General features: G+C 28.2%; 6 protein-coding genes across 6 annotated transcripts; 2 read left to right on the top strand and 4 right to left on the bottom strand.

Moving 5' to 3' along the window:
* Positions 1–676: 676 nt before the first annotated feature.
* Positions 677–2,633, bottom strand: PPL_01366 (uncharacterized protein; the record flags this gene model as incomplete). Its single annotated transcript, XM_020572375.1, has 6 exons — positions 677–696; positions 1,065–1,731; positions 2,189–2,338; positions 2,421–2,442; positions 2,523–2,584; positions 2,631–2,633. 6 exons carry the CDS (start codon positions 2,631–2,633, stop codon positions 677–679), a joined length of 924 nt encoding a protein of 307 aa, XP_020437690.1.
* A 407-nt stretch (positions 2,634–3,040) lies between these two features.
* PPL_01365 (uncharacterized protein) lies at positions 3,041–4,630 on the bottom strand (the record flags this gene model as incomplete). The annotated part of the gene is made up of 4 exons (XM_020572374.1): positions 3,041–3,269; positions 3,680–3,777; positions 3,847–3,983; positions 4,078–4,630. 4 exons carry the CDS (start codon positions 4,628–4,630, stop codon positions 3,041–3,043), a joined length of 1,017 nt encoding a protein of 338 aa, XP_020437689.1.
* Positions 4,631–5,031: 401 nt separating this feature from the next.
* On the bottom strand, positions 5,032–5,844 carry PPL_01364 (uncharacterized protein; the record flags this gene model as incomplete). Its single annotated transcript, XM_020572373.1, has 3 exons — positions 5,032–5,343; positions 5,402–5,497; positions 5,797–5,844. 3 exons carry the CDS (start codon positions 5,842–5,844, stop codon positions 5,032–5,034), a joined length of 456 nt encoding a protein of 151 aa, XP_020437688.1.
* A 441-nt stretch (positions 5,845–6,285) lies between these two features.
* PPL_01363 (uncharacterized protein) lies at positions 6,286–6,984 on the top strand (the record flags this gene model as incomplete). Its single annotated transcript, XM_020572372.1, has 1 exon — positions 6,286–6,984. The coding sequence occupies one exon, from the start codon at positions 6,286–6,288 to the stop codon at positions 6,982–6,984; it is 699 nt and encodes a 232-aa protein (XP_020437687.1).
* A 116-nt stretch (positions 6,985–7,100) lies between these two features.
* Positions 7,101–7,925, bottom strand: PPL_01362 (uncharacterized protein; the record flags this gene model as incomplete). The annotated part of the gene is made up of 4 exons (XM_020572371.1): positions 7,101–7,111; positions 7,288–7,424; positions 7,579–7,627; positions 7,910–7,925. 4 exons carry the CDS (start codon positions 7,923–7,925, stop codon positions 7,101–7,103), a joined length of 213 nt encoding a protein of 70 aa, XP_020437686.1.
* Positions 7,926–8,196: 271 nt separating this feature from the next.
* PPL_01361 (uncharacterized protein) lies at positions 8,197–11,469 on the top strand (the record flags this gene model as incomplete). Its single annotated transcript, XM_020572370.1, has 9 exons — positions 8,197–8,776; positions 8,845–8,969; positions 9,014–9,285; positions 9,450–9,523; positions 9,663–9,815; positions 9,888–9,984; positions 10,044–10,182; positions 10,333–10,905; positions 10,978–11,469. The coding sequence occupies 9 exons, from the start codon at positions 8,197–8,199 to the stop codon at positions 11,467–11,469; spliced, it is 2,505 nt and encodes an 834-aa protein (XP_020437685.1).
* Positions 11,470–11,495: the final 26 nt, after the last annotated feature.

Genomic DNA, 11,495 nt, shown 5'->3' with positions numbered 1-11,495 from the left:
ATAAGTAGTGTTTTATGCATGAAGATCGAGAGCATGTTAAAATCGTTGACCAGCAAGTAGAGAATCGATCGGATGGTGTTTATCAGGTTGTCAAGTAGTTGCGCGTCTCGAACGTGCTGCTGACTCGAGAGGAACGGAATCAACTTGAACAGGTAGAAACAGATCGATCCACTGTCACCTATGCACTGGCCACTCGGTAGCCGCTGGACCATGATGCTTATCAGCTGTATGATTTCATTGACATCCTTGATCGACCCATAGATGATTATATAATATCAGATTTCTTACTAATGGTTATGCTGTGCAACCCACTTTGGATAATTATATAATTAGTTAAAATATTTAGATACTATAAAAACAACTGCTAATATCATAGATAAAGAGGTGTTGATATGCATTGATAAAAGATATTATAAAGGTAGAGTTGTGAAAGTGCACAGAGCACTTGTAGAAGTAATGTGTGAAGGTTTAGAAGATGATTATACAATAAATGATAATAACAAAAGAACTATATCGTATAGAGAAGGAAAAGAAAGAAGTTATATGGAAAAGGTGAAGTTAGATGTAGTATATCTTATAGATAAATAAATGAAATTATATTGTATTAAAATGTTAAGTGAAAATCGTTGAAATTACCTTATTTATTAAATTATGATTCTTTTTATTTTATTTTTATTTATTGATTTTTACTATACACTTATTTAATAATGATAACGATTTAATTATTAATATAAATATAAAGATTAGCTAATAGTATAAGTATGTAAGGAGCGATAAAATTATTTTATTATTCAATATATATGATTATTATTCAATGATTTATATTAAGTCGATTTTTTTTTTTTTTTTGATCGAAAATTTAATATTGGTAACCTTGGCAAAATTGAAAAAAAAAACATTTTTTTTTAAATTTAAAGTGGTCAACCTAGAATGAGTTTTTTTTTTTCGAAAAAAATCTAAGTCGAGTATTTTTACGCATAAATTAGTGTGGGTGGAACAAAATACGAAGAAATCAAAGTGGTAAAGCTGTGTGGCGATGTCAGTTTGAGAAAGACGTGATTTACTATAGATCTCTCGGAATTTGATAATGAACTTGTGAGTGGTTTCGAATTGTTCAAGTCTCAAATTCTTAAGATCGGTAACGTATTCATCGGATTCTCGTTTTGTACCGAAGGTATTGGTTAGAATAGAGGCAAATTCTTTCCATTTCATTGTACGTTTTAGGATTTCTGCATCTTCTGCTGATGAAACCGAAGTGATGGCTTCCTCTGAGAGTTTGCTTAAAGCAATGACGCAGCGTAACCTATCTTCTGGTACTACGTTCTCCACTTGGGATATGAATGTTTGGGTGTCGCTCATATCTGGAACGAATAATGGAATCTTGGCAGTATAGTTTTTGACTTGGTCTCTCAAATGACTAGAGACCAGAGATTGGATTCCGAGTAGATCAACTCTTTCGGTGACTGCTGCCTCGAATGCTCCTTCGTCGCCAAGTAGTGGGTTCGATACCAAGAATTGGGCAGCTCTTTCAATCAAGTCTTTGTTTGATGCCAACAGCATGTCGTTGAAGGAGACAGCTCTAATTCTTGCTCTTGCATCTCTCAAAGCTTGACTAGAGAATTCTACCACAGTTCGGTTTCTATTGGATCTTGCAGACTTTGGAGTGGTATTACGTGTATATTTAATCTTATCAATGGGCATTTTGACAGTTTCATCATCCGACTGATCAGACTCTAGAAATCAATTTTGGACATTTAAGAGGCTTTTGGACATATCAATGTTCAAAAGCATTTGGACATTGTTGCACATTTGTTTTTCTGTTAATTTTAAATATCTATTAGAAACATCATAAACCTCAGTGCACCACTTCAAAGAATCATAAACCTCTCGGCATAAAGAAAACAAAAGATATTATGTTCAATTATGCCGAAGCCAATCAATAATATTATTATAAAAATATCTACATGTATTCTTTCAATTTGGCGCGAAATTCAAAAAATAAATTTATATATTTATTTGATTAAAAAAATAATAATTTAATAATTTAAAATATGATTTATTTAATTTTATTTTATTTTATTTTTTTGATTAGAACTTAATTCTGCAGGTATCTGGCACTGGTGCATGCACCAACATGTGTATTCGCTGTTAGAGCACATCGGTGAGGTCAGTTGGAAGAGCTACAAGCAGTCGATGCTCGCGGCAATGCCACATCGTTGGTCGCCAAAGTTTGATACTCGTTTCCAACTGGCGCATTTCGAGAAGCAGGACGCGAACAGAGCTTAATGATAGTGGAATGATTCTCTAGAGTTTCATCTGAATGTAGGGAACTATCATTCTAGAATTAAAAAATATTGAAATAAATGTTAACATATATTTTTCTTAAATGAATTGATTACATTATACATACTTAATCACACTGTATTAGTTGCTGAATCACGACTAGATAAATATTTTAATTTAGATAATTTTTAATTAATAGTTGATCAAAAAAAGTTTTGAGAATATAATATAATGTTAACATACCTTTGACTGCTGGGTAAATATTCTTGAATATTCTAGCACCTGTAGTAAATACTAAATACTAAGTTAGTGATTATTAATAATGAACTTTTTATTTTCAAACATACCATTGTTGTTTCATTACAGCTGTGATTACTCTAGAAAAGATAAATAGTATTATAATTAGAATGCTTCTTATAATATTAATAGTTGAAATGTGTTTAAAATATAACATACCTTTGACTGCTAGGTAGGGTAATATATACCTTGACTATTATATATATTAAAATAAAATACAAAATGCCAAAATAAAAAAAAAAAAATAAATAAATCAAATTGGTTTTGAAATCAAAAAAAAAAAAAAAAAAAAAAAAAAAAAATTAAATAGTGATCAAAAAAGGCGCTTAAAATTAATATTGTTCAATAAATATTTAAATAAAATTGTTTAATTAATTAAAAGAAGCAAAATAAAATTGATTTTAAAAGATAGGTGGATGTTATCAAGGTTTTTTAGATTCAAGCAAATGTTATATAATATCTATTGGTTGGTAGTAGAGGATGTGGTGGTAGTAGAGGTTGTGGTAGTAGTTGTAGTAGTTGAACTCGTTGGAATATCTTCATGGTGTTCTGGTACTGTTGGAGGTGGAGGAATTATAATTGTAGTGGCTATCGATGAAGATGGACCAGTAGTAGTTGTAGTTGTTGCGAACTCTGATCTCACGCGAGATATTCTTTCATTGTTATGATTTTGAATTCCGTCTAGCAATCTTTTGTTTTTTTAGCTTCCGTGGTGTTTTTTTTAGTCATTTCTCAAGAGTAACTTTGTTAAGAAGTGTTCTATATATTTAAACAATTTAATATTGCCTACAGTAATATATTAGAAAGTAAAATTATTAGATGATTAAAAAGATTAGGTAAATAAAAACACTTACATTGAATAGGGAGTTCGTTTTCTTTGTAGAGCATGAAGTAATTGGGGTCCGAATCGACTGTAAAGTGTGCGTTGGAGTTTTTATTCTGTTGGGGGGATATTAATTGAAAACAAAGATTTACCAAATCAAGTAATGGTTTAATTGGTTCTACTTTGTTGCCATTCATGTTGTGAAGGTATATGACCGGTGATTTGGTTTTGGGATCAGTATCGAGCCTATAGTATTCTTTGGGGATTTCGGTACACATTACATTGAGTTCAATTTCAGTATGGGTTCCCATTAAGTGTTTGTTATTCTTTTTGAACTTCTCTTGTCCTTCTCTAATCCTATTTCGCGCTGTGTTCTTTTTGTTTTTAAAACTCCAACAAATCAAAGAAATTACTGTGTTTTGTGAGAATTTGGACATTATTACATTCTCAACATAATCCAATCTGTAGACGGTTGGATCGTTTTTATATTTTAAAGCTAACTCTGTTCTGAAATTAGAACGAAACTCCTCTCTAAATTTCGTAATTATTTTGATAACATATTGTTTATCTAGAACTTTAGCTGTTTTAAAAAATAAATTTTATATATGTTAATAGAGACTCTAGAGTATTCTTAATATTATTCACTCGAACATTAGGGCATATAATAAACTTACAACAAAGATTATTAATATATTCAAGATCCATAATAAAAAAATCATCTTTTAAATTTTTTGTAAAGAATTTAAAATACTCCTTTTCTATTATGTCTCTGGAGTCACCGATGGGGACATCATCTATATAAGGTACCTGACGTGGCATAGCGATTAGAAGGGGTGCAAGCTGAGGTGGCAGAGTTGCTGCTATTCCATTTGTTGTTGTTTGTTGATTAATATTAGTTGTTGGTGCTGGTGCTGATCGATTGTAGTACATTGTAAAAAAATTCTTTAGGTGAGCTATATTGTCTGAACACAATTGTAATTGTGACTTCATAGACTCTATTTCTAGAGTTTGACTCTTGATTATTTTTTCAAGTTCATTGGTTCTGTTCTCAGATTGTAAAATATATGCTAAAAATGATTTAATTATTGATTTATTTTTATCCTCTGCTTGATCAAAATTACTGTTTGATATAGATGATATGAGTATATTATTATTTTCTTTAAAGTATTGTTGAAATACATCTGAAACACGAGTTGGGATTGAATCAGTTTCAGTGGTTGAAATCATTTTTAATTAAATTATATTATTTTATAGCAATCAAACTTTGAATCACTAGATAAAGATATTAAATTTTTTCTTGTTCAATACTCTTGTTGGTAGTTTTTTTTTTTAAATTAAAGTTAACAAAAAAAAAAAAAAATTCTAAAAAAAATCTTCTCTTTTTTTTAAATAATTCACTTGATAGTATTATAGTTAGTTTATATATATAAGTTAAAGACTAGTAACTATCTTTATAAAAAATGTGATATGATTCAAAATACTAGTGAAGAGAATAACAGAAATCTAAATATATAAGTTATTCTCTTCACAAGTATTTTGTTTTGAATCATATCACATTTTTTTTAAAGCTAGTTATATTATATATATATATATAAGTTATATAACCAAAATCTTTATTTCATAGCATGTTATTGAATTTTTTGAAGCACAGTGAAATTTGTAAGGTGTTCGGATGTTGTGATTCTTTTAGAATAACTATCTATTATCAAAAAACTTTTATCCAATGGTATAATTGGCACCCATTTAATAGCTTTGTTTCTCAAATCGTTGATTGAAATTTCTATAGATCTATTGGTTTCTTCATATAATGTCACCATTTCTTGACTCATTTCCTCTATTTTCGATTTCAATGGTTCAAATTTACGATCATTGATGAGGTTTCCTTTAGATGTTATGACTTTGGTGTTGAATTCCAATGGTAAAGGTTCGAATACACATACCTATATATAAATTTAAATTAGTGGATCGATTATTATATCAGATTAATATTAAACTTACTTCTATTTTAACTTTGTTTATTTGATATGTAATAGATTTTATTTTACCATAAAATGGTCCAACATTTTGTTGTGAGAAACAAACGATTGAGTTGATCTTGTATGATTTATTATTTTTTTTTATTCTATTCACTTTGATGGGATTATCGAGTTCTGTAGGTTTGATATTGATCGGTAAATTGACTAGTATTGTTTTGCTATTGTCCACGGCTTGATTGAATATAATTCCTGTTGGATTATTATAAATGTTAGAATTAAATTGATTGTTGATCATATTGATATTCTTCTCATTGTAGGATTTATCTGTTGATTTGTGGTTTGATGAATGCTTATAATTGAGTTTTTTGTTAGTAAAAGAAGTTAAAATCAATGAAATCAATGGACCAAAATACTTACTTTTTCGTTGTGTTTAAAATCTTTGTGTTTCTCCTCAAACGGATTCATAAAGTAACGGGAATTTTTGGTCGGATGTCCATGCATTTGGACATCCTCAACAAAATGAGAAAGACAATGGTAGTTTGGAAATACCTTGTTTTCAAACTTGTCAATAGATTTTAAATAACACAGCGAAAATTTTTTGTTAAAAAAAAAACACTTAAACAAAAAGCTTGTTTAAAACAACACACCCCCAATATTTTTGCAAAGATTGATGATCAATTCTTTTTATTTTTTCATATCTTTGCATAAAAAAATTTCAAAAAAAAAAAGGGGATATTAATCACTTTTGCCTATCAAATGAAAAAAAAAAAAAAATAATTAATTAAATTAAATTTTTTAATAATTTTAATATTTGTTAAAAATAAATCTATAAATACTCACTTAAGTTTCATTTAGTAAAGTCATATCAGTAATATTCAATTATTTATTTAAACATATAACTCATTAATGGAAAATTCATCACAATTTCTTGACAAAGATTTAAGTTTTTCATATTTGGATGGAGACGACATCATGGAATTGGTGGACAGTGCACTCCTATCATTTGGTAATTTGAAACCATTGACATTGTTGGATGGTACCTCATCATCATTTGTCAACGCTCCACAAAAGGAGGATGGTAGTCAATCATCTTTGGCTACCAACTCTTTACCATTGGACAATGGTCAATCATCTATTTCTTTAAAGATCTCTCGTCAAAACAAGAGACAAATGGAATTGGTACCAAGCTTCAATGAGCTTGATAGTGTTGAACCAAGCAAAACTTTTAATATTCAAAATGATATCATTTCGCCCATTAAGAATGGTAAGATTGTGGAGGGAATGACAAAGACTAAAAAGTATCTCAATACTTGGCACATTGCCAGAGTTGTTCAAGTGGACTCGCCAAATCAAATGGCAACACTTGAATATCTGGAAGATAGCTCTCTGGAACATCTGCCACTGAATCGAATAAAACCATTTTATGAAGACGAAATCAATATAAGATTCCGCAAAGATGATATGGTCATTGTAAACATTGGTTCCCATTATTACACTGGATTGGTCGTGCAAGTTTATAAAAAAGGCTATCGAGTAAGAATTCCACACTTGAAAAAATGCTTTTCAGTTGCGGAAGAAAAGACTTTTTATTATTATCATTTTTAAAATTAAATTTAAATAAAAATTATAATATCTTTTTTTAAAAATTAATTGACTTTTCTATTATTTATTTATTTGAATGTTAAAATTTTTTTTTAATCGTTCAATAATTTTTTTTTTTTTTAATTGTTACCTGTATACAGAATATAATATATTATTCTAGTTATGATTTTTTTTTTTTTAAAAGATGGAAAACTATATGTTTAAGTTGGAGCAACCAGAGTCTACCAAACTCAATAGGCACAAGAGAGAAAAGCACCCCAATGAAATGAAAAGTCACAACCATTCCAAGTGAATGCAGATATTTACATAAATCGATTTCATATGCCATATCTTGAGCAAACATAGCTTCACTCGACATAAAGTCATCTAATGATTCAATTCTATGCTCTAATGCTTCTATATAATTGATATAATCTTCATATATATCATCTTTATTAATACCACTAATGATAATAATAATCGATATAGTTTGTTAGTTTAATCAGATAGATAGTATTCATTAAAATTCCTATATTTATATTTACCTAATAATATCAGGTGGTATCAATATCTTTTAAAAACTTTTGATATTAAATCTTTGTCTAACATTCTATTTACTATAGTGCTTTTGATAGTTGTTGTGTAGTGATATGAGTGTCTTGCATATCTTTAATTAGATTCTTTAGTTTGTCATCGAATGATTTAAAGACATCTCCAATCTCTGATAAAATCAAATCATTCGATTCAACAACCACAAACACCACAACATGAACAACAACAACATGAACAACAACAACAACAAGAACAACAAAAACAGCTTCTATCAACCTCATTTCCACCACCAATAGTAAGAGATGTCAGAGAATCTAAAAGAAGAAAGATGTTTGATGATAGAATAGATGAACTAAGACAAATGATACAGCAAAAATCATCAACATTGTATACTTACAAACTGATAAACCCATGTTTTCTAAACTCTATAATAACTAAGAAAAACAAAAAAACTCTAACATTAGAATATTAAAAACTAATGAATGAATAATTGAAAATGTTGTGCGTTCTTTGTCGAAAATCATCAAGTCAAATCATTTTTTCCTTGATTTTCAATAAAAATAAAATTCAAAAAAAAAAAAATTTTTTTGATCAAAAAATAGATTTATTTTATTGTATTTTTTTATTTTAAATTATGTTGATCAACATAATTTAAATTTATTAAGGATTTATAGATTATATTAAATGGATAATAATAATTCAGATAGTGAAGATGAAGGTTCAAACAAAATTTATTATTTTGAAAATGATACATTAAAATATCATTATTTCAACAAAGATTCAATTGTGATACCTGATTTTACTGATGAATATGATACAACATTTAACTCTAATAATCAAATTATTTATTATGAGAATAAATTAGTCTTTGATGGTAGTTATAAATTTAACTACAAACTATTAGATAACAATATTTTATTATTTAATTCAACTTATAACTATTACTATTTTAAACCATATGTTAAAATTAGTGACAACCTTGATAATAATAATAATACACGTAAAAACAATGATAACAACAATAATAGTAGTATTAGTGTGGAAAATAATAACAATAATAACAACAATAATAGTAATAATAACGAAAATAATAACAATAGAAACAATAATAATAATAATAACACTCCAGTTAAATTAAAAACAATTCATATCCTAAATCGAGCACCAACAAATAATATTTGCTTAAATTTAGATCATATAATAAATCCAATCCCTCAAGACCATTTTTATTATTTCAATGCTGTTTATTCACAATATTTTAAATGTAAATAATAATATATAATCCGATTAATTTAAGATACTACACTGTATATAGTTAACACAATTATTTAGATACATCAAAAACCACAATTCAGGATCAACTCAATCCTCAAATTTCATACCCGGATCATTTACCTTATATGAAATATATTTCATTTTCACAAATAGAATCAATAACCGAATCTTATTTTAAAATAGTAAGTGTATTGTTTTTTTTTTAAAATAATTATTATTAAAATAGTATTTTCAGAAAATTCCAGAGTCGTTGATAAAATCAACCAATTTTAATGGAAATTCAATGTATTATATAGATATCCTGGAGTTGGTGACAATCATTCTCAACAGCAAGGAAGAATATAACACTTTGGGTCTCAATGAAGATACATGTAACAACTTCTTAATAATCGACCTATACAATGATGGATTTAAATTTGAAAAAACAAAATCTGCCTTGGGTGTATACATAAGTTTGTATACACCACAACTACAATATTCCAAAAAAAGTAGATATAGGTAAATTTCTTTGAAAAAACACTTTGTTTACAAGTTTGTTTTATTAAAAATATATTCATTTTTATTAATGTTTTTTAGGTTCATTATTACAGTGATTGAAAAAAGAAAGGGTTCTTTAACGAACCAAAAGTTGGTACTACGCACTATAAATTTTTTATTTAAAGATATAGTGGAAATGATTATATCCAACAAACCAATAGTGGCGTACAATCAAACCAAGATTTTTATTCAAATTGGGGTAAATACTGGTGACTCACTTGGTCTTCATGATAGTATTGGAATGCGTGCTCCCACGCAAAAAAATGCATGCCTGAAATGTGGATGTTTGTTTAATGAGAGACATGCCACATGCATCCCAAGGGTCATAACCAGTACAGTCAACACTTTCCCAGTTACATATGTTTCAATTATAAGTAGTAGTGTTAAAACACCAGAAAGAGCCTTGACCTTAGTTCAGAATTCTCAACATGACCAATATGCTCTGTTCTGTGAGGATGACTCTGATCAAATTGATAGTGTTCCCAAGTGGAGTAGGTATTTTTAGTTTATATTTAGTAATATTATTTATTTATCTGTTTTAAATTAATTTATATATATATTAGCTGTTTTCTTAAACCGAAAGATGAACATTTTCCTTCAATCTGCCACAGATCCGATGCATCTGTTATACCTAGGTATTATGAAAACATTGGTAAAAAAGTATGAAATAATTAAAAACAGTGAAATATTTGTGTATATTAATTAAAACTTTTTTTTAGTCTATTATCATTGTTTAATGTTGAACAAAAAGATCAACTTCATTGTATCTTTCAAACACACCCAACAGTTGAGGGTAAGAATTTGAAGAAGGCGATCTCTAAAAATAAATCTTTAAAGGCTTATGAACAAAAGATATTAGTGTTGAGCTTGTCGAAGGGAATAATGCTATCTTTTCGCCCAATAATTAAAGGATTTATATCAACAAAAAAATTGATTCTATTTATTGTATGTACTAGCTGTGTTTAAAAATGTTTAATTATTTTAATTTACAAAATTATTTTATTTTAGGATTTGTTCGATATAATTATATCATTTCAGACTATCTGCATGTATATCAACTCGAAGATGTTGGATAATCAAAATGAAATATTAGAGTTGGCCAAACTAATCAAAGACCACCAGGATAGTTACTATCGATGGTTTGTTTCATACAAAGAACATTTGAAATCTAATTCGAACAATAATACCAACAACAATACCAACAACAATACCAACAACAATACCAATACCAATAACAATACCAACATCAATAACATAGGTGATGATTACAGTTGTGATGATATTAGCGGTGATGATAGCAGTGGTCATGATAGCAGTGGTCATGATTACAGTTGTGATAATAACAGTGGTTATGATAACAATGGAGATGAAAATAATGGCGATGATAACAATACCATTATCAGCGAAGAAGAAAAAGAGAAGAAACGTCTAGAAAAACTTTATGGCAATGTTTTCCCCAATCATCATTTACTCTCTCATTTAATAGAGGATATACAACTCTTTGGTCATCCTAACAAATCAAGTATAATCAATGTTAATCCAATGGAAGGCCTACACCAAGTTTTTACAAATAAAGAAGAGGTAATTATAAATACACAATTAATTTATACGAAAATACTTATAATCACTGTCAATGTACAATTAAAATTATAGGGCACTTCTAATGGAGTTAGTAGAGAAAAAACTTTTTTGAGTTTTTCTGTGAAAAAGAAGAATTTGGAATTAAATTCTAAAAGTCATAGCGATAAACACGATGGTTGTATAGTTGTTTTGGAATATATATCAAATCATAAATTGTTTGAGAAGAAAGTTTCTGAATTTCCAACAGACTTCATTGCTTTGGTAAATGGTGGTGTGAGATCGATTAAGAATATCCGGCAAGCTAAAACTATTCACATTGACAATGTGGTTTTTAAGGGTGTGACTGTCTTTAATGAACATTTACAGTGTGAAGTGGATAACAATTCAGAAGACGGAATAGACGTAAGCTACCACGACAACCCACACCGAGAAGCTAACAATGGTCCAATTGAATATGGTAATATTAAAAAGATTTATATCTTTGAATATGAAAATCATCCCACAGAGATATTTTTAGAGGTAACAAATGACACAATATATTTAAATAATAAATATTTAATTTAAAAAAAAAAAAAAAAAAATTTTTATTA

Source organism: Heterostelium album, assembly GCF_000004825.1.
Source record: "Heterostelium album PN500 unplaced genomic scaffold PPL_scaffold2, whole genome shotgun sequence".
Classification (NCBI taxonomy): Eukaryota; Evosea; class Eumycetozoa; order Acytosteliales; family Acytosteliaceae; genus Heterostelium; species Heterostelium album.
This window is presented reverse-complemented; position numbering and strand designations above follow the sequence as displayed.